Source organism: Xyrauchen texanus, chromosome 1, assembly GCF_025860055.1.
Source record: "Xyrauchen texanus isolate HMW12.3.18 chromosome 1, RBS_HiC_50CHRs, whole genome shotgun sequence".
NCBI classification, from domain to species: Eukaryota; Metazoa; Chordata; class Actinopteri; order Cypriniformes; family Catostomidae; genus Xyrauchen; species Xyrauchen texanus.
Window position 1 is genome coordinate 61,394,664 of NC_068276.1, and position 27,822 is coordinate 61,422,485.

At 40.5% G+C, this 27,822-nt stretch overlaps 1 protein-coding gene and 2 pseudogenes across 2 annotated transcripts; 2 read left to right on the forward strand and 1 right to left on the reverse strand.

Moving 5' to 3' along the window:
* Positions 1-467: 467 nt before the first annotated feature.
* On the reverse strand, positions 468-8,358 carry LOC127644387 (toll-interacting protein-like; annotated as a pseudogene).
* Positions 8,359-9,733: 1,375 nt separating this feature from the next.
* LOC127644362 (GDP-fucose transporter 1-like) lies at positions 9,734-12,665 on the forward strand. Of its 2 annotated transcripts, XM_052127515.1 has the most exons (3): positions 9,734-9,789; positions 10,857-11,362; positions 11,967-12,665. In XM_052127515.1, exons 2-3 carry the CDS (start codon positions 10,888-10,890, stop codon positions 12,536-12,538), a joined length of 1,047 nt encoding a protein of 348 aa, XP_051983475.1. In that variant the 5' UTR covers positions 9,734-9,789; positions 10,857-10,887; the 3' UTR covers positions 12,539-12,665. The 2 variants fall into 2 exon arrangements, with proteins under 2 accessions (XP_051983475.1, XP_051983468.1); XM_052127508.1 differs by lacking the exon at positions 9,734-9,789 and having other exon boundaries at positions 10,775-11,362.
* LOC127644378 (GDP-fucose transporter 1-like) overlaps positions 9,734-27,822 on the forward strand; it is a 99,643-nt pseudogene continuing 81,554 nt past the window's right edge.

Sequence of the window (27,822 nt, forward strand, 5' to 3'; positions counted from 1 at the left end):
TTGGGCGTTCCAGTTTAACTCAAGTTATTTTGGGCTAAACAGTCTCTGACACAAGTTAGAGTAAGCACAACATATAAAGTTTATCCGAGAGTGGCTTCAAAACAAATCAATGGCTGCCTTTCGTACTGCGATGAGAGAACAGATACTACATTTACAGGAAAACAAGCAAAAACTATCGACAATTTATCAGAATATTCTCACTTATTAGGACAGCACATCCATGTCGTGAGCCTGTTTATGTTATTAAAAGTATATATATATATATATATATATATATATATATATATATATATATATTATAGCACTGTCACAGCATATCATAACTGTAATATGAACTCAAGGTGTGCTTTTTGTTCTTTGACTCCCCTTAGGCAAGTACAATAGTGTAGGAAATTAAGATGAGAGAATGGGACTTGTGTGATTTGTGCATGCACTAAAGTCAGTATCAAAATACTGGACCTGCCATACACAGATAATCTCTTTAATATACTTCAAAATAAATTATAATCATGTACATTTATGCATCTAAATTCAAACAGACAAGAGCATATATCAAACATCTTTAAGACACGGGGTCAGTAGAACACAGATATGGCATATTACCCACAAAGGACACAACTTTGCCAACCACTCCATTGTACGCCCTCTATATATCCAGACACTTTCTGATTTTGAGTGCTGATGTAACAAAGACAAGAAAGCGGTTAGATTTACTTGCTACAATTAAGTGTGCATTTTTACAGGGGTTTGTTGCGAGTGTTGTGTTTTTGGTATAATGTTCTACATTGTTGGTTCAGTTGTACATTTCATCGGCCGAGTGACAGTTCTTCAGTTAAAGCTCCTCCGTCAACTGTAGCAAGGAGTTTATGGCAGCATCCTTGTTGCCCTGTTGGGCCTCCAACACCGCATCGAATCACTTCCTTATCCAGGTTAGGGAACATGTCCTGAATGGCTTTAAGGTCCTCCTCACTGCACGGGCACTCTGTGGTGCAACAGGAGGTACAACTGGCATCCCCATGGGCACCATACCTTGGTTGTACATACCTGGGACACCTATGAGTAAAATATATTAGCAGAGGTGAATATTTGCACTTCATTACTAAATAATACTGTTTATTCCTTACAGTTTCATTAAGAACTCAGATGTGCAATGTTTAATAATTGGCATTACTAAACGCAAATATAAAACCCCTATAAAATCAGTTGCTAATTCATTTGATGTTTAACACTTTCAGTAATGGATATTATGGTCAAGTATTGTTCTGAGTTTAACATCTGGGGCTCTATTTTCATTTGTGCACAAAGAGCGGCACTACACGCTAACGACGGTGTGCTACATCATAACCAATGTTCGTGCCAGCGCTAAAGCACAAGTGGGCGTGTTTGCACTATCTGTGGGTGCATGCTGCGCAAACCGTGGGTGTATTATATGTTAATTAAGTGGTGCAAAGCACAATTTGCTATTTTTCCTGGAAACAGGTCATTGCACTAAGACGTTTGAGAAACAAATAATGTAGTTTCTGCATTTGCAGTTTGGAGATTCCACCAGCGGGTGGTGATAAAGTTCATGTTTTTAAAGCTAAATTGACCAGTAGAAGTGAACTGACTGTCGATACAATCTCTGTTAACACTAGCCATGATTGGTGTCTCAGTATATGAAAATGATTAATAATACTTACATTAGCTATACTTAAACGGAGCATACATCCAAATCCTGAACCACATTTCCAATGCGCATAAAAGCGGTCAGTGTCATAGAAATATGCCTGACATTACACATGAACGCAGCTAATGCACAAAAGAAGTCACATTTCTATTTTTTGAATTCATTGCATACAATACATTTACACTAACAAGATCTTTTGAATGTGCTGTTTTTGTTTATATCGCTGGTGTTCCAGGAAATGGACTATATAATAGGATGCAGATGGTGCAATAACCGGAGAAGAACCTCAGCAATGTAAATGCATTAGACCCAACCCGTTAGCGCCAAGCACACAATTTCGCTCTACCCACTTGCGCCTAATTTGCACATGCTTCTCGAAAATACCATAATTCATGGCTATGCCCACTGACTTTGTGCTGATGAATTAAAGCATAACTTTTGAAATGGGGCCCCTGGTGTGTTAGAGACCTACAAATGTCAGGACATTGAGAAAATTGTTGCTTTACAAAGTTTGTGCACTTTAATAAGACAATCTCCCATCTCATGGTTTCATCAATGTCAAAAGCTACAAAAACAGCAGAGACGTCAGAGACTTTTTAATATCCATAAAAGGACTTTTATGTTGATTTTATTATTGAAATGCTGCATTTAGGTGTGTAAGACCAACCGTTTTTTTTAGGGATAATGTCTTAACATGTTAAGCATAGACAAACATGAACAAACCTGCTATGGGCACATAGCCAACACCTTGTTGATATACTGTAGGCATCAGAACCACAGGCTGAGGCTGCATCATCATCCCTGCTGGCATTGACTGACAGAGAACACAAGTAATGAGAGAGAGACAGACACCATGACAGACAGACAGCAACATTGAGATACAGCAGAAACTGACATGTTCCTTTTATAAAGGAGGAAATACCCAAGCTACTGTTCTTGCATTCGCAGCCTGTAGAACTGAATTTTACAATGTGTTCTTGCAATAAAAGCACGTTATTTTGACTGTCTAAACTGAAAACAAAAATGCAGCATGACACAATCCAATATGCAGTGCTTTTTGGAACTGAGATATTACTGTGTGATACGCTGAAATCACAGACTGACCAAAACACCACATTTTTTTATCATTGAACGCTGTGCTTGTAGCAGATGTCACAAGAGAGTGTGAAGCGTGCAGCAACTGCGCACTCTATATTTATACAATTAAATCTTTAATAATCGCACTGAACCATATAACTAACGTTTCATCAGAGGTGTGAAATAATGGCCAAAAACACAGAACAGAAAAACCATGTCAAAATAAAAGTTTGGTTCAAAATAAAAGCTCGAAGTGGGAATTGAAGAAATCACGACAGACATACTGTATATTACTACAATGTAGTATTTACTGCAGTAACAAGAATAATAATTATATTTTCCTTTGATTTAATTGTAGTAATTAATTTTATTAGAGACCATTTTGATGATTAAATGGAATTAAACTTTAAAACATGGAACGTAATGTAAAATAAATTAGTTTTTAGTAAAAAATAAAACCAATAAAACTGATTTCATTATGTTCATAGTAATGTTCACTTAATCTGGAAACATTCAAATTATCTTTAACACGGCTACATTTCACAACTGTGACTCTATATTTAACAATAAATATATTAAATAAAAGCATATATTTGGATACTCCATTGAATTACTTTACAAATTTGAAAGTTACTTCTTATTTGAATATTTCCTCTTTATACTTTAAACTTGACAGATTATTAAAGCTATTCATAACGAATAAATGATCATATCTGTAGGGCTGAAACAATTAGTCGACATTATCGCAGAGTATTATAATAAAAAAATGCTAAATAAGTAAATACAGAAGCAGTGTCGTCGTGAAATAAAGCGGAGCCGTACCTGCTGTTCCACTTGAGCAAAACTTGCCCATCAGAGCGTCTAAAAAGGAAACGCTGCGCCGTTATATTCTGTATTTAATGCATCCTTTATTAAAGTTCAAATAATAATGAAGCGGGCTGTATAAATCAGCACAGACTCAGAAACTGGCATTTGTCTGTGCGGTCAGAGCCGCTTATGAGTCGTGTGACAAACAGCGCAAGAGAGTTTCAAACTTCTCCCGGCTGATACACTGTCCCGCACGGAGACACTCATCACATTTCGAATGTGCTCTACATTACCGCATATTTTTGAAAACATCGATGTTAGGAAACTGAAAATGGAGTACGCAAACGGAAATGTGTGGAAAAATAATATAAAAGTGTTCTGTCGACTGTCTTCCCACCCATCCCTAGTTAGGACAGAAACTCAAATAACATGACATCTGGTTAAAAACACAGTTTAACACTGACTCACTACATGCAGTATGTGCAGTATTGTACAGTGCTGCGAATACGTATTTGCCCCCATCCTGATTTCTTCTGTTTTTGTGTCTCATCCTAAATTGTTTCAAAAGTTCTAGGAAAAAAACACAAAAACTAACATAAAACAAAGGCAATCTGAGTAAACAACATACATCCATCCATCAGTCAACCGCTTATCCTGTGTACAGGGTCGCGGGGGCTGGAGCCTATCCCAGCTAGTAAACAACATACAGTTTTTAAATTATATTGTCATTAATTGAAGCAAAAAAGTGATCAAATACCAACTGAACCTTTGTGGAAAAAGTATTTGCCCCCTTAGTTACTAAATCCCCAAATCAACACCTAAATTGAACTTTTCCAGCAGCATGAAGTTGGCTAAAAGGTCTCAGCCCAGTAGCACACTATGCCAAGGTCGAAATAAATTCCTGAAATGATGATGAAGAAGGTGGTGATTGGAATACATCAGTCTGGGAAGGCTTACAAAGCTATTTCAGAGTCTCTGGGACTCCAAAGAACCCCAGTGAGAGCCATTATCTCCAAATGGAGAAAACTTGGCACAGTAGTGAACCTTCCCAGAAGTGGCCGACCTCCAAAATTCCTCCAAGAGCACAGCGACGTCTCATCCAGGAAGTCACAAAAAGCCAAGGACAACATTCAAGGAACTGCAGGCCTCACTCGCATCAATAAAGGTCACTGTTCATGACTCCTATTTAGTTTTTTATATTACATTGAAATAAATTCAAACGAAGACTGTTTTTACTAAATCAGCGGAAAGGCGCTGGCCAAAAATGGCATCCATGGAAAAGTGGTGAGGCGAAAACAACATTAAGTCTTGTCTGAATTTTGCCAAAACACACCTTGATGATCCCTCAAAGCCTTCCGGAGAATGTTCTGTGGACTGATGACTCGGAAGTGGAACTGTTTGGAAGACAGGCGTCCCGTTACATCTGGCGTAAATCAAACACAGAATACCACTAAAAGAACATCATACCTGCGGTCAAGCACGGTGGTGGTGGTAGTGTAATAATGTGGGGATGCTTTGCTGCTTCAGGGCGACTTGCAATAATTGAGGGAAACATGAATTCTGCTCTCTACCAGAAAATCCTAAACATCCCGTCATCAGTCCGTGAGTTGAAGCTCAAGCGCCAACTGGATTATGCAGCAAGACAATGATCCAAAGCATAGGACTAAGTCCACGTCTGAATAGCTCAAAAGAAGCAAAATGAACGTTTTGGAGTGACCAAGTCAAAGTCCTGACTTCAACCCGATTGAGAAGCTGTGGCAAGACCTTAAACGGACAGTTCATGCTCGTAAAAGCCCTCCAATATGGCTGAACTAAAGCAGTTCTGCACAGAGGAGTGGGCCAATATTCCACCAAAGCATTATGAAAGACCGATCTCCAGTTATTGGAAGCATTTGGTTGCAGTTGCTGCTGCTAAAAGTGGCACAACCAGCTGTTAAGTTTAAGGGTGCAGTTAGTTTTTCACATGTGTGATATGGGTGTTGGATAACTTTATTGCTTCAATAAATGTTCTGTTATATCTCGTTTGAAGATCTAAAAGAATTTATTATAAAAATACACATAAATAGAAGAAATCAGGAAGGTGACAAGTTTTTCACAGCACTGTATTTCGTTGAGTTAGTACTCACGGCAAATGACATGACGAGGTTAATCATGCCCTCTTTGTCATCGCCCTGTCTTCCACTCAAGCTGTACCATTCATCCACAACACTGCCCTCTCGCAGGTTCTCTGGGATAGTCACGTGTGTCCACGCAATGCGATCATCCATGGAGAATGCCCGCTGTCAAACAACATAAAACAGTCATTAGTTAATAGAGCTTAGTGCTGGCAACGTTAGCAGTAAGTACTCTTACAGTACTCAACTATATAAGTACATGAAAATGCCCATCCCTAGAACAAAAAGCAAGGTTTTATAGGCAATGCGAACATTTCATTCCAGTCCGACCTCATCAAAGATCTCCAGATAGAAGGAGTCCACCCCGGGTGGGACAGTGGACTGGATGACTTTGTTCCAGCGGGGGTTCTTTGCTCCGTTGTGAGCAGTGGGCGTCTCATAGACAGCAAACCCCAGTCGGATCCTGCAGTAAGGGTCCATGCGTGTCATGCCATAGTTCTTTGCAAGCTTTGCCTGAACAAAAATCAGGAATGTCATGTTAAATAATAGCAAGAATATAAACACCTCCTTTCAAAATGTCCAGGCTTTGTAGCTTTGAGATACAGTATCTATAGAACGGTTGCTATGGTTTACTCAGATGGTCAGTGTGTTGAGCATGGCTTACTAGTAGTTTACTACTACTAAATAATCAAAGTACCTGTACTACTGTGATGCTGAGGCGACCAGCCGTTCCCAGAGAGCCTCCGTACTGCAGCTGTCGTGCAGCCTGAGCGTCTAACTGCACTTGCTGCTGCAGATGAGTGGGGGTGATCCGCAAGAAGTCCTGCGGCAACTCACCAATATAGACCTGAACACAGAGGATACAAACTGATTTACCTTCTACTTTAAATGCTTCTAATTCTAGAATTGTGCATTTTTCAAATCTTTATTATGAACTCATAAAAACTCCCTTTTAATTATAAAAACATCTGATTTGGTCATTTATTGGTTGTGTCAGTGCATGATGTTTGTCTGCAGCATTTTATCTAAAGCAATATATTTTTCTATTGCCAGTACTTTGGTCATTTCATAAAGACCAACATGCCAATGTGACAATTGTGAGCTGTACATTTGAATTTAGAGGCATATCTGTCTTTATTTATAACATTTAACTTACTACAACTGTTGTTATTATTATTATAGTATTTTTGTATCATACCTCACATTCACATTCATCATTTACTCACCCTCATGCCATCCCAGATGTGTGTGACTTTCTTTCTTCTGCAGAACACAAATGAAGATTTTCAGCAGGATATCTCAGCTCTGTAGGTCCATACAATGCAAGTGAATGGTGACCAGAACCCTGAAGCTCCAAAAGCACATAAAAGTTGGCATAAAAGTAATCCATACGACTCCAGTGGTTTCAGTACCGCCGCTCTCTATAAGCAGACTACGTGGTCTGCGTAGGGCACCAACTCACCCTAGGAGGGCACCAGAAAGTCCACCGGCTGCCCTTACTCGAACGTTATACTTTATTCAAGGACCCGAAAGCAGTTGCAGAACACAGATGATCGCTTCGTGCTCATATCACGCGACCCCCGCCCAGCTGGAACTCTGCGTAGGGCAACAATTTGGCCAGCGGCGGCCCTGAGTGGTTTAAACCATGTCTTCAGATGCGATCCAATTGATTTTGAGTGAAAACAGACCAAAATATAACACATACCGCCATTGCAATCTATAGGCACGATCATGATTTCAAGCTCGATTACACTTCCTAGCGCTTGACACATGTGCAGAGCGTTACATGGCGCTACAGGAAGTGTAATCGAGCTTGAAATCAAGATCGTGCCTAGATATTGCAATGGCAGTATGGGTTATATTTTGGTCTGTTTTCACCCAAAACCGATTGGCCTGCTTTAAAAAACATGTATTAACCATAGGAGTTTAATAAGTATAGCCATTTATGTGCTTTTTAGCGCTTCAAAGTTCTGGTCACCATTCACTTACATTGTATGGACCTACAGAGCTGAGATATCCTGCTGAAAATCTTCATTTGTGTTCTGCAGAAGAAAGAAAGTCAAACACATCTGGGATGGCATGAGGGTGAGTAAATGATGACAGAATTTTTTTGGGGTGAACTGTCCCTTTAAGACATACTAGTAGGAAGGATGATTTATCGGCGATAAACGTGACAACTTCGATTATCAAAGCAATCGACTGCTTATTTCGTACATTTAATAAACACAGTACGACTTAAAATAACATTTGATAACGTTTTATCAACACATCGTCACCTCGTGCACGTGATGACGAGTCGGGCGTTACTGCTGCACACAAGAACTGACGAACATGTTTATTCTTTTACGTGACGTTGTTGTTACGATCGTGACAGTTTGATATTTGAATGCTACTTGAGTTTTCTTTGTCGTGTATCATCAGTGTCGCATGCTGGTATACGGGTATTTATATAATGCGCAATATCCAACGTGTGTTTACTTTCATTGGGGTTGTTGTTTGTTGTCAGTGTGTTGAACAGAAATGACTCACCTGCCCCCGTTGCGTGCTAATTGTTGTTGCCATGGTGAGGAGATGGACGGAGTTTGTCTTACTGTTCAAATATTGACAATTCCTAAATAATTGCGATACTCTTCACTAATCTCTGACGATATGAATCAGCGAAGCTCACAAAATGAGGAAATGAGGAACCGCGCTCCACCCCGCCCCATCTGAGACAAAATAAAAATAAAAGTTTTAAGGGGCTCTTTACGGCTCTGCACTAAAATTATAATAATAATAATAAATACATTAATAATATATATTTACGCATTTTAGTATAATGATACTACCACTAATAATATAAAAATAATTTTAATTGAATATTTAAAAAAAAAATTAATAAAACGTTTCATATTTATTTTATTTTATTAAAGATAACTCAATTCAATTAGATTTTTAATTTTATTTTTTCTCCCCAAATTGGAATGCCAAATTCCCACTACTTTGTAGGTCCTCGTGGTGGTGCGGTTACTCACCTATTTTTACTTATTTACACTATTTTTGTTATTCACAATTGCTTCAGTGATCTGTGCAGTTTCTTATAAGTTAAGAAAGCATCCACGAAACACATACATTTAAATAAATATCTTGTTATAAAGAGGCAATATTTTGTAGAATGAAGCCACTTTGTTTTTTTTATTTATTATTATAATTTTTTTAATCGCCTTTTCTCCCAATTTTTTCCCTCATGGTGGTGCGGTTACTCGCCTCAATCCGGGTGGTGGAGGACGAGTCTCAGTTGCCTCCGCTTCTGAGAGTCAATCTGCGCATCTGATCACGTGACTCGTTGTGCATGACACCGCGGAGACTCACAGCATGTGGAGGCTCATGCTACTCTTCACAATCCACACACAACTCACCACACGCCCCATTGAGAGCGAGAACCACTAATCACGACCACGAGGAGGTTACCCCATGTGACTCTACCCTCCCTAGCAACCGGGCATAATTGGTTGCTTAGGAGACCTGGCTGGAGTCACTCAGCACACCCTGGATTCAAACACACGACTCCAGGGGTGATAGTCAGCGTCAATTTAATAAAAATAAAAAAAAGAAATGTAAATGTGGGAATTGTATTATTATTATTTTTTATTATTATGCTGAGTTTATCAGAGTTGTGCACCCTTCAGAATGGAACACAGAATTATTAAATAAGAATAATTAAATAATTGAATTTCAACTGCGGTGTCAAACTGAATGCAGAATTAAGGGCACTCATATATATATATATTTATATTAGGCTATTTTTAAGATTTACTCATTTTAGTTTAAAAACAAATTTCCATCAAATTGAATTGAAGTGTAAATCAAATGTATAAAACTTAAAATATTGAATGAAATATAAAATGTTATTAAACAATTTAAATGTGTGAATCTAAAAATTATTTTCGAAATAAAAATACAATCAACTGAAGAAATGTAATAAATGCACTATATTTGCACTGATCACCCATGGTGAGGAATTGTCATCAATGGGGTTGGCTGTTGTTTCGATATGCACAGGAGAAAGGAGGAGCTCAAAATTAAAAGAGCTTCCTGTATGAATGTGCAAAAGATTGGGAGCTTAACTTTCTGATGTCCAGAAAGGTAGGATTCAAATGTGTATATTCACAAATAGCTTTGTCTTACAGTCAATGCATGCTACTTTACTATATAGGCTGTTACTTTATATCTAGATCAGAAAGTAGGGTCGATAAATGTAGTAAATAAAAGACTTTTGCTTTGCCTTTTGTGTAGAGACAGAGAGAGGGACTCCTTTCTTGTTCCTTTTTACTTGTTAATTTACTCCTACAGCAAATGTTGTTATGATTATCACATCTCGTTGTAAGAGTCGATGTTTTAGTTTAAACTTTGTGGGGGTGAAAATGTATATAAAAGCGTCAGGACTTTAAGAACTTGAACATTAAACCAGGAAGTTGAAATGAGCAGGTTTTGCTCTCGCGCTCATGAGGGTTGCCAAGTCAGCGGGCTACTTTAAACTGTTTCTGTGATTCAGTGACGTACCATAGCCAAGGGAGGGTCAAATTAGACCCAGGCCCACCCAGAGTATTGGAGATTATTATGTCTTCCAATACATATGAATAAAATAGTTTTCTGATTTCTAAAAAAAAGGTTGAAAGACCTGTTTCAATGCACAGCCTCAAAAAAATTTATAAAAAATATAAATGAATAATTGGGTCGAACAATTACATCAAAAGTAACAGTAATTAAATTACTGAAAAAATAAGAGTAATCCCAATACTTTTTCAATGAAAAAGTAATTTAATTACAGTAAATAATTACTTATGAATGCATTATACCCAACATTGGTGGTAAAGATTGATTGAAGACACGTGGAAGCAACAATATAAATGACACCCAGTGAAATGTATGGCACGTTCTTACTTTATAAATATCGCAATGCATCAATCGCTGACTTCTGCCAGGCACAATTTATGTCAGTGCATGTGGACCATGTAAATGTATAATGCTGCTACTTTACAAAAATACAATAAAAAATCTAAAATATATGGCTTTTACGTTTTTGGACCGTTTTTGTCATGTACATCTGGCAACCCTGACGCGCAGCGCATATACCAGGAAGTCGACGCGAATAATAATGCACACTAACTGACATGGTTCCTCTCTTGCTTTATTTCCTAAAACATGAACAGGACCCAACTGAAACGATCCAGGATATTAAGGATGGCCTTCACAGACTCCATGCACCCGGAGGACAAAGACGAGTCATTCGCTTTGAAAGCGGTGAAAATCGCGTCCGTCGTCGCTCTCTACTGGTTAATTTCCATCACAATGGTATTCCTGAATAACTATCTGTTGGACAACAAGGACCTGGACGCGCCGGTCTTCATCACATTCTTCCAGTGTGTCGTCACCGTTGGACTGTGTTTGCTCATGAACGTGTTCGCAATCCTTTGGCCGGGATACGTGGATTTCCCGTCTTTGAAACTGGACCTGAGAGTGTCCAGAGAGCTGTTGCCATTGTCGGTGGTGTTCATAGGCATGATCACATTTAACAACCTGTGCCTCAAACACGTGGGAGTCGCATTCTACACTGTCGGCCGCTCGCTCACCACCGTATTTAACGTCATTCTGTCTTACGCTGTTTTAAAGCAAACGACGTCATTTTACGCACTGTTGTGTTGTGGAGTCATTCTGGGTGAGTCTCTCTCTCTCTCTCTCTCTCTCTCTCTCTCTCTCTCTCATTTACTTCCATTCTGTCTCACTGTAAGGCAGATTATTTTTAAGGAAAAATAGGAAAGGAATTTGAGGAAAGAGTCTAAATAAATGTTTGTGGTGTGTATATATATATATATATATATATATATATATATATATATTTTTATATATTATATATATATATATATTTTTATTTTATATATATATATTTTTTTATATATTATTTATATATATATATATATATATTTATAATATATTATTTTTATTTATATATATATATATATATATTTTTATTTTTTATTTTATATATATATATTTTTTATATATATATATATATATATATATATATATATATATATATATATTATTTTTATATATATATTTATATATATTTATATATTTTTTTAATTTTATTTATTTATTTTTGTCCTGCAAATAACATTAGTAGCCCAAAGAAGAAATATCATTTTTTCCTTTTTCTTTTTTTTTTACGCTGGAGAAAAACTGATAGTGGTCCGTAATTAAATCGATTATAATATGTTTACACGTACGCTGACTTTGTTGGCATTGCTTCTTTCCTGCAGGTGGATTCTGGCTTGGTGTGGACCAAGAAGGCGTGGCTGGTTCCCTTTCTTGGACCGGCGTCGTTTTCGGCGTCCTTGCCAGTCTTTGTGTCTCTCTCAATGCCATCTACACCAAGAAAGTGATGCCGGCGGTGGATGGAAATATCTGGAAGCTTTCCTACTACAACAACCTCAATGCCAGCGTGCTTTTTATACCCCTTATTGTCGTATCAGGGGAACTGAGAAACTTGTTTAATTTCAGCAGACTGACAGATTTAAATTTTTGGGGCATGATGACTCTGGGTGGCTTGTTCGGCTTTGCCATCGGTTACGTCACAGGACTTCAGATCAAGTTCACCAGTCCATTGACGCACAATGTGTCGGGCACAGCCAAATCCTGCGCGCAGACTGTGTTGGCAGTAATGTACTCCGGCTCCAGTAAGAGTGTGCTGTGGTGGACGAGCAACATGATGGTGCTGGGTGGATCTTCTGCATACACATGGGTCAAAGGGCTTGAGATGAAGAAAGTGCAGGTGCCTCTGGACACACAAAGCACTGCCACACAGAAAAGTAAAGAAGCCTCGGGGGTGTAGAACATTTCTTAAGCATCTAAAACTACTTTAGGATCTTCATGTTGTATATTTTATTGCTGTTTGATCATTTGATGTAAATAAATGATTTTGCCTAGTTGCTGTACCTGACACAGTAGAGTCATGTCATCATTTTTTCAATATGGTAAAGCTTTTTGCAGAATAATTTAGTTTTCAGCCCCTTTGTCCACCCTCTTTCTGACCTTTGCAATTAAACTGGCCCTTATTTAGTGCCGTGCATTTGAGACCTGTAAGTAAACAGCATGTAAAGTGAGATAAAGTCTGTCTTATTAAAGATGAACTTTAATTCTTCAGAAGGAGCGGCAGGTACATTACAAGGATTGACAGTAAAAGTTACAGTATGTTTTCATAGCAAAATAAACAAGGGCTGGGTGATATGGTCAAATAGTTTCACTATATATATATATATATATATATATATACACTGGCAGCCAAAAGTTTGGAACAATGTTCAGATTTTGCTGTTTTGGAAGGAAATTGGTATTTTAATTCACCAAAGTGGCGTTCAACTGATCACAGTGTATAGTCGGGACATTACTGATGTAATAAACAGCAACATCACTATTTGAAAAAAGTCATTTTGGTCAAATCTAGACAGCAGACATCACTGCAACACCTTATCCTCGAGTAATCATGATAAACTGATCATTTGGTTCTAGAAAATCACTTGCCATTATATCAAACACAGCTGAAAGATATTTGGTTCATTAAATGAAGCTGAACATTGTCTTTGTGTTTGTTTTTGAGTTGCACAGTATGTAATAGACTGGCATGTCTTAAGGTCAATATTAGGTCAAAAAAGAAACAGCTTTCTCTAGAAACTGGTCAGTCAATCATTGTTTTGAGGAATGAAGGCGACACAATGCTTGAAATTGTCAAAAAACTGCAGATTTCATCCAAAGGTGTCACTACAGTCTTCAAAGGCAAAGCACAACTGTCTCTAACAAGGACAGAAAGAGATGTGGAAGACCAGATGTGCAACTGAACAAGAGGATAAGTACATCAGAGTCTCTAGTTTGAGAAATAGACGCCTCACATGTCCTCCGCTGACAGCTTCATTGAATTCTACGCGCTCAACACCAGTTTCATGTACAACAGTAAAGAGAAGACTCAGGAGGACTTATGGGAAGAACTGCAAAGAAAGACACTTTTGAAACAGAAAAACTAAAAGAAAAGGTTCGAGTGGGCAAAGAAACACAGACATTGGACAACAGATAACTGGAAAAGAGTGTTACGGATCTGAACCCCATTGAGCTTTTGTGGGATCAGCTAGACTGTAAGGTGTGTGAGAAGTGCCCGACAAGACAGACACATCTATAGCAAGTGCTACAGGAAGTGTGGGGTGAAAGGTCAAGTGCTACAGGAAGTGTGGGGTGAAAGGTCACATGCTACAGGAAGTGTGGGGTGAAAGGTCATCTGAGTATCTGGACAAACTGACCGCTAGAATAACAAGCATCTGCAAAACTGTCATTGCTGCACATGGAGGATTTTTCATGAGAACTCTTTGAAATAGTTTAAGAAAAAAGTTTTAAATTGTAATAGTAATTGTTCATGTTATTAATGTCCTGATTATACATTCTGATCAGTTGAATGCCACTTTGGTGAATAAAAGTATCAATTTCTTTCCATAAGAGCAAAATCTGTACATGTGTATATATATATTGTATTGTTCAAAACTAAGACAAAAGGCATGTGTACATTTTCTGGTTGTTGAAGTCGGACATGTTAGTATATGATAAACTCCACCTGTGGTCAATCTGCCAGTACACCTGTGAGAACTGAGAGGAACTGACTTCATACATTTATTAAAAATCACTGCCACACCAGTTGCAGTTAAAATGGCAAAAATGCATCAGATTTGAATTGTTAAGGGTGACTTAAGTGATCATAAACGTTTTGAAGCCTCTGTGTGTTCAAAAATCAAATGGAAAAATAATCTAACTATTGATTACAATGAAGGAAACTCTTTATTTAGATGTATTATTTCATTTAGACCAGATTCTTTCTGAAGTTTCTCCATTTTCAACAGTTGCATTGCCAATCTGACAGAGAGACATTGCTAATCTTAATTTACAAAAATTAAGATTATTTTAATGTAAATATTAGTTTTTTTGCATTATTAGTTGTGACGCTTAATGACTGTTAATTAATTTTATTTAGCATTTTATTAGATTTATTTGCCTATTGTATAAAATGCATAAATTAACTTTAGTTTAATTCTTCATTTGTTTAATATCATATGGTCATTGAGATCGACCCATGTGATGATTAGAGGAAAAGATTCAATTAATTAAAAGAAAAACCTTTGTCTATTTTTTATGTCAGTATGATATATTTAATATGCTTTTTGTATTTGAATAATATTCCCTAATTGCCCATTTTGAATATGTAAAGGCATTTTGTATTTCTGAGGATGTATTTTAGTCTAAACATAAAAAAGACACACAGAATACACCATGAGTCATCCGTTCATTTCAAATATTTCAATTTAATAAATGCAGTTTTCCATCTGAATAATTAAAAAGAGAACATATTACCTCTTATTATTATTAAATTAAATCAATCAGCTCATATTTTATGCCATAATATGTTTAACGGCCAAGAATAAAATATATTAAGAACTACATCAGATGTTACAAATACAATCAGAGGAATTCTTTACATCAATTTTTTATGCATTTTGAATTTCAGCATTTTTGGCCTGAGCCCCTCATTTCTAAATACATGACTGTATAAGACCGGACACTTGTTGGAGGGAAGTCCTTAACTTTGAACAATTCTGTGCTGTTGCCTTTCCAAATTCAGCGTAGCTGTTAATGGGGCAAGAATCAGGCTAAACAGTTGCAGTAAATCTGTAAAAACCTAAAACCTGTAACAGGACGGAAGGGCTGAACACTTTCATGAGTCACCACTAGAGCTCACTAGTGACATTTGATTCTTTGTGGGGTCCAAAACATTCATGCTCCAAAAAGTACATAAAGGCAGCATAAAGGTAATCCAAATGACTAGAGTGGTTTAATCCATATCTTCTGAAGTGATGCAAAACAGACCAAAATGCAAATCCTTATTCACTATAAATCATATATATATATATAAGTCTGTATGCCAGAAGGGTCCGAGCTGGGGAGGCAAGTGGGGTGGCAAAGTAAATTGGTGTGCATGTGAATTGATGGAGAATCTCTGTTCTCTGCGACTCCATAAACTTTACAGCTTAACTAAACAACATTTAGTAATTACAAGTAATTAACCCCATTGCTCACAGAAGCATTCAAATATACAGTATGACATCAGCTTTACCTTTTATATGAATATTAACTACAGAGACCGGTGAGAAAACTCTAGAGAAGTGCAGGCTCGTATATTAGCCATGTTTATGTACATTACAAAAGGTATTTGTGTACCTGAATCCCCAGCTGCCTTAGATGCTCTTAAATATTTCAATATGGCACCTGAAAATCATGCAGACAAGACAACTTTGGTTTATTGAATAATCTCCAGTGCTGCATCTATTGTCTGCTAGCTAGCTAACTAACTGAACCGAAGATAACATCGAGCCTTTGAGCTAATCTTGATTAGCTACAAAATGTCTATTGTGACAATAGTTTTGTCTACACCTTATTTATATAGCCAGTCTGAAAACATGTACCTTAAAAAAATGTTAGCTAACTAATGGTTGCAATGTAACGCATGACAATAAACAAACACCATCTAGCTAGGCAGCTGGTTTACAATCGTTTATTGAGGTCTGGCTACATTTCTCCTCCTATTACTTTTTATTTTTTTCACTTTCAACTTGTAGGTGCTCTTCATGATGACAAAAAAACCCTTTGAGCCTGCACGTGTCACATCTAGCTCCCAATCTCTCCTCGCAGTTACATTCTCCCTTCTCTCTCGGGCCACAAGGGGGCCCCCTATAACTGTCTAATTGAGCCATAACAGCTGCATGAAGGTGCGTTCCAATTGACCATTAGGTACTCCGAAGTGGACTTCACACGGTATTCAGCCATCTTAAGTGAGAATTGAATCTGAAGGGAACATTTATGTTTAGATGCATGGGCACTTCAAAATGCATAGGGGATAAATGAAGATCGATACATAATTTCACAGGAAGTGAAGAGGGAAAATTACCCTGCAGTCATTGCGGACCAGCAGAATACTTATATAGTGAGGCTAAAATACACGCTAAAATCAAATAAACAAGGAGTTTGAGATTAATATACCTCAGGTGTGCCTTCTATGGATTGTTCTATATATATATATATATATATATATATATATATATATATATATATATATATATATATATATATATATATATTACAGAATGTATTATTTACAAATTATTATTTCCTTTAATAACAATCTTTAATAGCAGGTTTCAGCAGAGGTGTGTGTTGGAGATGAAGTATTTTGTGTGCTGTTACCACAAGAGGGCAGCAACTAATTATTTGTCACATGTTCAAGACCAAGGTGTGAATGAGCTGGGAGATGGGTGTGCTATTCAAGAGTAAATTACTTAAAATAATTAACAATAATAATAATAAACAATTACTGTACTCCAGATTCAGCTTTCAGATTAGATAATCAATGCCTCATGTAAAATGACTTTGAAGTTACCTTCAAAACCCTACAAACACTTTAAAAGTAGTGGGCAGACTGCAACCTATTTTCTGTTTACAACACAACAAAATAGCAATAATAAAAAAATAACTCTTATTAGTCTTTTTGACTGTTGCTGGCAAATAGTTTACACCATTTGGTACTGTGAATATTTTTATGCATGTAAAAATAAATAAATCCTAGTTGACACGCCAGTGAACACAATGCATATTTCATGCAATATTTTATATCATATTATATCTTATATCTCATTTTATGCAACCTATATGCAAAATAGAGTACTATAAATGACGAAATAATAACGACAGATCTTAATAAATCTCAAAACCAAGAGTCCTGCCATATTCAATAATGAGGTTTGAATAAGCAATATTTAATAAAGTATATCGGTTTTGGAGTAGAAATTCTCCACCAACATATGATCGATTGGAATTAATTGCTGCTTCCACATTCTCACTAAACGTATGCTTTAACTGGCTGAAAACTAATAATTCAACACCATCAGACAAAACAAGTATGTGTGCTGTCATGTCAAATATTTGTTAGAAATATTGGCAAATCTAGCATTCAGATGACTGAGTTGATAAAGCAACCATTTTGTATTTACTAACACAGGTATTAAATGCAGAAAAATAAAAACATAACTACCTAAATGTATCAAAACCGATAAAACCCAAATGGAGCCTGTGTAAACCAGGAAGTAAAATATGGAATGCTGACTTTGATATTCCCTTTTTTATTTTGTATTAATTACTACCCCTAAAACTGTCCTAAGCAATACATCATACTGTGTGAGTGATAGTTGTAATGTTATAAAATGAAAGTAAATGTATGCAAAGCATATTCAACTAAATTTCAATATGGAAATGTTGCTATTTTAAAAATAATAATAGGTTTATGATCGCTGAAACACTGCCCCCAGTGGCCAAAGCAATAAGTGTTGTTGGGTCATGTAGTAGTGTAACTTGCTACATCCTCAAAAGAGAGGCTTTCATCCATATAATTCCTATAATATTTGTCATATTATTCAATACAATTTCAAACTACAAGTAGTTAATCAAATAATCGTAAGATCTTTGACAAAATGCCACTGAGGGGAAATATGGTGTCCAGAGAGAAAACGGTGTCAAGACCCAATGACATGACATGCAACAGTTCAATCAACACCTCTTTCAAAACTCTTGGAGAGGTGAAATTGTAGTCTTCAACCAGAAAAAGCGCAAGTTTTTCAGTGAGATTTACATCTCCTCCCCTGCTTTCAGCCCTTTTCAGCTTCATTACAGCATCTTGAATGTTTGCCTTGAGTAGGTTTACAACCGTGCACTTCACTTTAAACTGTTTTCTGAGCAAAGTATCGCCTTGTACGTCTGGTTTTTGACTGGATGTCTCCACCATAATCAGCATGAATGCAAGATTGAACTTGTACGAATCTATTGCCTTGTCAGCTTTTTCCAGGTCAGCCAATGCTTGAGCAATATAACCAGCATCTTTTCTGGTAATAGTGGCCAATGCACGATTATAGAGAGGAATAATCTCTCCACAAGCATCATTGTCCACAGCTTTGGTGAACATCGCAATGCTCTCTGCAAGGTGTCCATTCTGACGGAGTTTGTTTCCAGACCTGATGTAATAATAGACCATGGAGGAAGGAGACCGTTTACACAAAAGTTGTTCCTTTGCACTCATCAAGGCGACGTTCAGCTGTTCCTCCAGATTCTCGATGGATTTTTCCTCACTGAAATGCATCAGGAGCCACAGACCCCAGCACTCATGAAGCGAGGGCACAATAAATTCTCTCTGATCAGCAAATGCATAATTTTCATAGATTTTGTCCAAAAATGTAAGATAGTCAGAAAAAAGCACCTCTTTTTTTATAATATTTGGAATGTCTTTTTCAAGGAACCTTGAAAGTCGGCTCTTCACAATGATATTCCTAGCTTTTTTGGCCATTTGGAGATTACTTTCCTCAAATCTGAGTGATTCAAAGGTTAAGTGACGTTTCAGGGCAGCGACAGTTGCCTCATAATATTGAGTGTTGGGATTTTGCTGGTAGACATTAACTGCTCTCTCAAAAACCCTCTCTGGGAAAACACATGACATCAAAGTAGTTGTCAGATGAGCCAGGCCACTGAGTAAGCTGGGGAGAGATGTGTTGAGGACCATCACCAGTTTGACAGACTCTGAGAAATGGTTAGAGCACATGATGAGCTGAGCAGATCCTGGACTCCCTTGGCGTGCAGTTCGCCCAAAGGCTTGTTGTTCTACACGGACATTCAGAGGTAAGAAGGTCTGCACCACAAACAGACCTCCAGCCTTGTTTACATTTTCACCCACCTTTAGGTCTGTACCTCGACCTGCTAGATTAGTTGCAATGATGACATCACCCTCTTGGACTTGTCCATCTACTATTTTAGAGTTATCCATGTTGTTATTTACATAGAGTTTTAGTTTGTCTGATAAACCTGTTTCTGCAAGGGCCCTGTAAAGCAATTTTGCACGATTGATAGTTTCACAGATGACCAGTGCAGCTCTCGGACCCCGATAGTCTGTGGAAGTCACTTGATCCTGAACAACATCACAGACTGTTTTGATCCACTCCTCTTCTTCAGATATGACCTTGCCCTCCAACTCATAAAGCTTCCTTCATCTATATGAGGGGATTTTACAGGTCTGAATGCCATTGTAGAGCTTCTTCAGCATGTCCAGCTCTGTTTGGTCCCCCAAAGTACCAGTGATCCCATAGACATGGTTGTTGTATTTCTTGAATAAGCCCACATTAGACATGAAATTTGTTATTAGACTCATGTTTGACAGCTTGGTTTGGTGTTTCATCTCAAGGAACTGCTGAAGACCTTCGCCCCATCTCATGTTATTCTGCACAACACCAGTGCATCTGAAGTCAACAGGAACAACTCCATCTCCATGAAGAATGTATTCATGCCCCAGAGTCATTTTTATGGCTTCGAGAGCATTTTTAATCCAGGTTTGTAGCTTCCCATTGATGAGATCTAGAAGCCCTGGGATACAAGATTCATTTTGTTCCCTTTCAGATGCAGATGACATATTGTTTTTGAACTTCTTGACCAATGATTTAAGTAAAGCGTCCTCGTCTGAGTACAAGACACGGCACACTCCAGAATTCAGAAGCACAACAGATACTTTATGTCGGCTGTCTGCAATGGTTAATCCATTATTCAGTTCCTGCAGTGTTTCATCGTCATTCTGTGAGAAGAGTTTGTAGCTGTACTGGGGAAAAACTTCCTCAAACCTTCTAAAAAATATGACCATTTGTTCAACACTGACTCCGTGTAGTTTTTCCAAAAATATATCTTTATATTCTCTGATCTGTTGCATAGATCCTGTTGGTGTTATTCCGAAGTCCTCAGCCATCTGCAGTATACTGAGATTATCAATTCTGGTGTTTTCATCAAGGCTGTAACACAAGGTCTCATAAAAGGGCTGTAGATGTCCAAGTGTTTGTCCTGTGTCTAAATGTTTCAGCTGGCAACAACAAACCAAATGTTAGCCAGTATGCCATTCAAACATTCCATGAGAGGCATCTCCGTGTTCAAGTAGACCACTTCAAGACCTTTGTCCAACATCAAGGAGTCAACCTCGTCCACGATAACACAATGAAACTCTCTCTTGTTTCTCACATCCTTTCTATGAAAATGGTGTCTGAGCCAGTCTCCTGCAAAACTCTGTGTTGTACCATAGACCACCTGGCAATTATAGCACTTCTTCAGGTCTGTGTCTTTTAGTTTGTTGGTATTGACATCAACAGTGATGTTTAGCTCCTTGTAAAAGGCAGACTAATCCTCAGCATCTCTTTCAGCAAGTACAGGAGAACTGGAGATGATGTCAGGGGTTTTCCCCATCATGGCCTGATATGCAGCAAACATCAACCACAATGCATGACTTGCTTCTCCTGTTCTGACCTGAACCAGTTGACTTGATTTAGAAAGAACAAGAATGCACCAGCACACCATCTGAGTCTGTCGTGGTTTGATTTTCTGTCTTCTCCACTGCCACTGGAGTGGTGGTGGTGTAGTGGTCTAAGCACATAACTGGTAATCTGGTAATCAGAAGGATGCTGGTTCGAGCCCCACAACCACCATCATTGTGTCCTTGAGCAAGGCACTTAACTCCAGGTTGCTCCGGGGGGATTGTCCCTGTAATAAGGGCTCTGTAAGTCGCTTTGGATAAAAGCGTCTGCCAAATGCATAAAAATGTAAAAATGCTTTGCATAGAGTAAATAAAGTTTGCTTTAATCCATGTAAGTGTGTTGCTGTTAGGAATGAAACTTGGATCTCGTTGTAGTATAGCACACAACACTTCTACCGTCAAGAATTCCTCGGTCCCTTTCTGTGCATGCCCAGGTAAGTGCAGTCGGGAGTCTGCGTATCTGGAGACTTCATGAAGGGACAAGGAAGAACGACAACACACGGTTGTTTCTATTCAATCTTCTCAAAGTTTATTACGGCAAGCATAATATTTAAACCTTTCATATTACAAAGAACAACCAACAGCCAATAGTATAGTGATAGCAAGACTTGCAAGACAGCCAAGGAGAATAAATGTTGACCGGAATAGCATGGGAACGGTAATCATATGAGGTCAAGCAGTCCTAGATATTTGTTATGTCCGACTGAGATATTTAGCTAAGTAAAAGAGTATGTGCTGGTTGGAGTGCGAAACATTATGAAAGAGGATAAGACAAGAGAAACTAACAACATCTATGAAGGTCATGGACTCTTCGTGCTTGTGGTGTGATTCTGTGATTCGCACACATACATTCATAGTTAGATGTCAAACTAAAGACAGCATGTACAATTTATACCCAGATAGTAATGAGTCAGCGGGCCGCTGGCGGTGCTCCGGAGGCAGTAGAAGCGGCAGAATGGCGATATCGCAAACACGTTTGACGGCGCACCGCCGGCGGCAGCCACTTTTTAAAAGCGGCAGCCGCCTTCCTACCGCCTTCGTTCCGCGGCCAGCCCGCAGGCCATCCGCCGTATATCGAAGGCGGACCTTCCGCGGGGCATCGGAGGCAAACGCTATTTTCGAGCGATCTGTCGCCGCTTATTGTGTATATATATATATATATATATATATATTTTTTTTTATATTTATAGCATGCAGTTTATCAAGAATAATGATTGATCAAACCAGACAAATTTCCATTTGGCGTTTTAATTCCACATTTCAAAGTACAGTAACTGTCAATGAAACAAGATATCAGATCACTGAAATATAAATAACAGAAAAATACAAACATTATATATATATATATATATATATATATATATATATATATATATACACACACACACATACACACACACACACACACACACACACTAAAGAACATGCAGGTTTCCAATTCAATTTTGGTAAATTTTTAAAAACAAAAAACACTATTGTAACACTTACAATAACTGTTTATAATATAAAGAGGTCAGCTCTGGGATGAAAAGAATTACCAGTAAACATAAGCAATGAGGATATTTGGTACCAAATAAAGTGCAGGATACCAAATAAATTGAGGTATAACATCATATTTACAAGTCATTTCTAACAATAGGTTAAGTGGTAATAATTTAGAGTAAAGCTCTGGAGTAGAATATACCATTATAACTGCAATGCTGACCTGTGGCACAAGGATTTACAAGCTATATTTAACAATAGAATAACAGTTAAGCACTGTGACGGAATGAAATTAGAATTTTTGGTACTAGTTAATGTGCAATAACAAGTATCAGAGGTATGAAATAGGATTTACAAACTATAATAGAATTGTTAAGCACTGACGGAATGAAATAAGCCAATACTAAAGTCACGGTAAGTACAATATTTGATACCAGATAATGTGCTGATATCAAGTATTAGATGTATAATCTAGGATTTACAAGCTATATTTAAAAATAGAATAGTTAAGCACTGTAACAATGAAATAAGCAGCAAATTGTATATGAAATAATTGAGATCTTTGGTATCAAGGAATGTGCAGGATAACAGGTATAATATACATTTTTACATTCAACTTACACATGACAACAAGTGGGAATAAATATAATTAACAGCAGAAAATCTGGCTGTAGAGAACAGCCAATCAGAATGTCTGGAGAGGTTGGGGTCTGCGTGGCGTAGTGGGCTAAGAATCACCTGATTCTGGTTCAACCTCCAGAATGAGGCAGTGCAAATTGGCATATCTTCAGTGATTCCTTGTGCGCCTGCATATATAAAAAGCAGGCTTTTTTAGGGGTCTTGATGTTACTGACTGCAGGATAAAGAAAGGGTTCCAGTTGTCAGTTATGCTGGGGTGTCAGTAGTCAGCCTAGGTTTAAGGGGTCGGCTGTGGGTCCCTCTAAGCTGTGCGGCGCCTTTTTCCACCTTCACGTTCAGATGCTCCTTTCAGGTAACGCATAACATTAACCTGGATCGCCTCATCAGTGGTGTCACGATCGGCCACCGGAGATCGAGCTCACCTGTGTTCTAATCACCTCCTTACCCACATACCGGGGTTTGATTAAGGTACAGCTGTTCCCCATTTCACTCCCTCTACATAAGCCATGCACTGTGACAGTCACATTGCGAAGTCTTGTTTGTTCCAGCTACACTACTGAGTGTTCTACCCACGAAACTATATTGATTATCTACCTACCGACCTTGCTTACCCCTCTGACTACGATTGACTGCTACCTATCTACCTGAACCTCTTGCCTGCCTTTTCGTATTGCCACTTGCTGCCAGCCCTGACATTTTGCCTGCCTCACTACGCACTCGGCCTGCCTACGATTGCCCAGCTTCCCCACTGCTTGACCATTGCCTGTCTTTCTGTGAGTTCAATAAAGTACTGCTGATGGATCCCAACTTACCTGAGTCTGTGTTACAGAAGACTTCGCCAAACATCGATCCAGCGGTAATATCACGCATGGCCGAAGAACTCACCGCCCAAGCGAGTCAGCTGTCAGTACAACACCAACAACTCGGGCACCTCACGTCTGCCATGGAAGAGATGATGCGGTCAGTACGAGCGCTACACCAGCCTGCACCAGCACCTGCGGCGCCTCCAGCCAGTCAAGCGGCCGCCGCCATCCATCAATACCAGCCGATCGCCAGCCCGTGACTCGCACACCCCGAGAAATTTGACGGTACGCCCTCGAAGTGCAAAGGCTTCTACATGCAGTGCTCGGTCTTCCTCTCTCAACAACCGGCACTCTATCCCACCGACGAGAGCAAGATCCTCTTCGTGTGTTCGGTGCCCACGGGCAGAGCTCTTGATTGGGCTAACGCGATCTGGACCAACCAGGGTTTCGCTCAGACGACCTTCGAAGCCTTCATGAGTAACCTGAACACCGTCTTTGACCACCCCGAGAGCAGTAAGAGCCCAGGCGAACAGCTGATAGCCCTGCGTCAGGGTAATCGCACGGCAGCAGATTACGCACTCTCCTTCCGCACCCTCGCCACACAGACCGGCTGGCCAGAAAGCCCCCTCAAGCTCCACTTCCGACAGGGTCTGAACGCCGAACTGCAGTCCGAACTGGCGTGCCGCGACGAAGGAATCTCCCTCGATCAATTCGTCACTCTTGCGATTCGTCTCGACAACCTCATTCGCTCCAGACGCCCAAATCGGTGGTCAGTACCAGCTCCCCAGACTCGCCAGTATCAAGAGGAACCTGAACCCATGCAGGTTGGACGGACACATCTCACCCAGGTGGAAAGAGAACGCCGCATTTCACGTCACCTCTGCCTCTACTGCGGTCAACTGTCCAACGCGCCCATCGCAATCCGGGGTGAGTCAGCCATTTCCCTCTACCCTCACTGTCTCCTGTCTTGAAGTGCCCATCACGCTCACTCACGCCTCCATGAACTTCACCACCCGCGCTATGGTTGATTCAGGCGCGGCAGGCAATTTTATTGATGAGTCACTGTGCAGGCGTTTCAACATTCCCTTGATCTCTTGTGCTTCTCCCTTGGCAGTGGCGGCGCTAGACGGACGCCCCCTGGGGACCGGTCGCGTGTACTACACCACCACCGACGTGATCCTGCAGGTGGGGGCATTACACACTGAGACCACACGTTTCTTTGTTATCACCTCACCCCATCATCCAGTTATCCTCGGCCATCCCTGGCTACAAGAACATAACCCACGCATCTCCTGGCGGGAACACCAAATCACACAATGGGGCGCTGACTGCCCAGCGAGGTGCCTGAAAGCCATCACACCTACCACGGTAGGATCAGCCCGAATCTCACCTACACCTCCCAGTTCATCTCACTGCTCTTCTCTGATACCCTCTGAATACGCTGATCTAAGCGTAGCTTTCAGCAAGTCCAAGGCAGCACAACTTCCGCCACACCGCACGCACGACTTTCCAGGCATACATTAACGACATCTTCCGGGACATGCTCAACCGGTGCGTCATAGTCTACATCGATGACATCCTCATTTATTCCAACTCCCTAGAGGAACACGTTACACAGGTCAGAGCAGTGCTAAGGCGCCTAGCGGAACACCAACTGTATGCTAAGGCCGAGAAGTGCGAGTTCCACCTGACCACTGTCGCCTTCCTCGGTTACGTCATCAGCCCGGAGGGGGTAACTATGGACGAAAGCAAGGTGCGAGCCGTCCTAAACTGGCCACAACCCAACTCCGTGAAAGAGCTCCAAAGATTACTGGGATTCTCGAACTTCTACCGACGGTTCATCAGGAACTTCAGTACCGTCGCCTCGCCTCTCAACGCCATGGTAAAGGGGGGGCAAACCAAACTGCACTGGTCCTCAGACGCACTCCGGGCATTCCACCAGCTCAAGGAACGATTCACCTCCGCTCCAATCCTGCATCATCCTAATCCAGACCTACCCTTCATTGTGGAAGTGGATGCATCCGGCTCTGGTATCGGTGACATTCTTTCCCAGTGCCAGGGTGATCCCCTCAAACTATTTCCCTGCGCGTTCTATTCCCGAAAGCTCTCGCCGGCGGAGCAGAATTATGATGTGGGCAACCGCGAGCTTCTGGCTGTGAAAGCTGCACTGGAGGAGTGGCGGCATTGGTTGGAAGGAGCCCGACATCCATTCCAAGTTTTCACCGACCACCGCAACTTGGAGTACTTGCGCTCCGCCAAGAGGCTCAACCCCCGACAGGCATGCTGGGCGCTGTTTTTCACTCGCTTTCACTTCACCATATCTTATCTCCCGGGAACCAAAAACACCAAGGCAAATTCACTTTCCCGTCAACACGATGCCTTTCCTTCGAGCTCCACCGCCAAACCTATCATACCCCCTACATTGATCCTAGCTCCCATACAATGGGACATCATGGCAGAAATCGCCCAAGCCCAAACGGCCGATCCTCCTCCACCCGACTGTCCGCCCAATCTGATTTTCGTTCCACCTGGCCTCCGAGAGAGGGTACTTCACTAGGTCCACGACGCCACAAACTCCGGGCATCCTGGCATCTTCACCACCATCCGCCTCCTGCAGAATCGTTTATGGTGGGGAACCCTGCAAGAGGAAGCCACCAACTTCGTGAACGGCTGCCCCACCTGCAACGCAACCAAGACCCCGAGGCAGCCTCCAGCGGGGCTTCTTCAACCCCTTCCAATACCTCAGCACCCCTGGTCTCATATTGCCGTCGACTTCATCACTGACCTGCCGGTCTCCCGAGGTCACACCACCATACTGACCGTTGTGGATCGCTTCTCCAAGGCATGTCGCCTAATTCCCTTGTCCAAACTCCCCACAGCCCTCGAAACCGCTGAGCATCTCCTCCACAGTGTGTTCCGCTACTACGGCCTGCCCGAAGACATCGTATCGGACCGTGGTCCCCAGTTTACCTCCAGGGTGTGGTGAGCCTTCTTCCGCTTGCTGGACATCAACGTCAGCCTCACCTCAGGGTATCACCCTCAGTCCAACGGCCAGACGGAGCGGTTAAACCAGGAGATTGCCAAGTTCCTCCGCACCTACTGCCACCACAATCAATCTGATTGGAGCCGCTTCCTTCCGTGGGCCGAGTACGCCCAGAACTCCATCCTGAAACCCTCAACTAACCTAACCCCCTTTCAATGCATTCTAGGGTACCAACCTCCTCTGTTTCCCTGGTCCGGCGAGCCCTCAGAGGTCCCCGCGGTCAACGACTGGCTCAACGCAGTGAGGCGGTATGGGACCAAGCGCACGTCCACCTCCAGCGGGCCGTGAACCGAACCAAGAGGCAGGTGGATCGCCGCCGCCGCCCAGGCCCTGCCTACTCGCCAGGTCAGTGGGTCTGGCTCTCCACCAGGGACCTATGTCTGCATCTCCCCTGCAAGAAACTCAACCCCAGGTATGTGGGTCCCTTCAAAATTCTCAAACAAATCAACGCTGTGTCCTACCGCCTTCAACTCCCCACTAATTACCGCATATCTCCTACCTTCCATGTCTCGCTACTCAAACCCGCCGGTGGCCCGAGGTCGGATGAGAGGGAAGCGAATCCCGGCCCCCCTCCCATCACCGTGGGCGGTGAAGAAGCTTTCCTAGTGCGAACGCTGCTAGACTCCAGACGTCTACGGGGTCGTATTCAGTACCTGGTGGATTGGGAGGGGTACGGTCCTGAGGAGAGGTCCTGGGTCGGAGCAGAGGACATACTCAACCCCAACCTCATCTCT

Excerpts from the sequence above, each read along its gene's own strand:
- LOC127644362 (XM_052127508.1), top strand. The coding sequence starts at position 10,849 with ATGAACAGGACCCAACTGAAACGATCCAGGATATTAAGGATGGCCTTC. Across the intron at positions 11,363-11,966 it reads GTGTTGTGGAGTCATTCTGG|GTGGATTCTGGCTTGGTGTG; the intron begins GTGAGTCTCTCT and ends TCTTTCCTGCAG.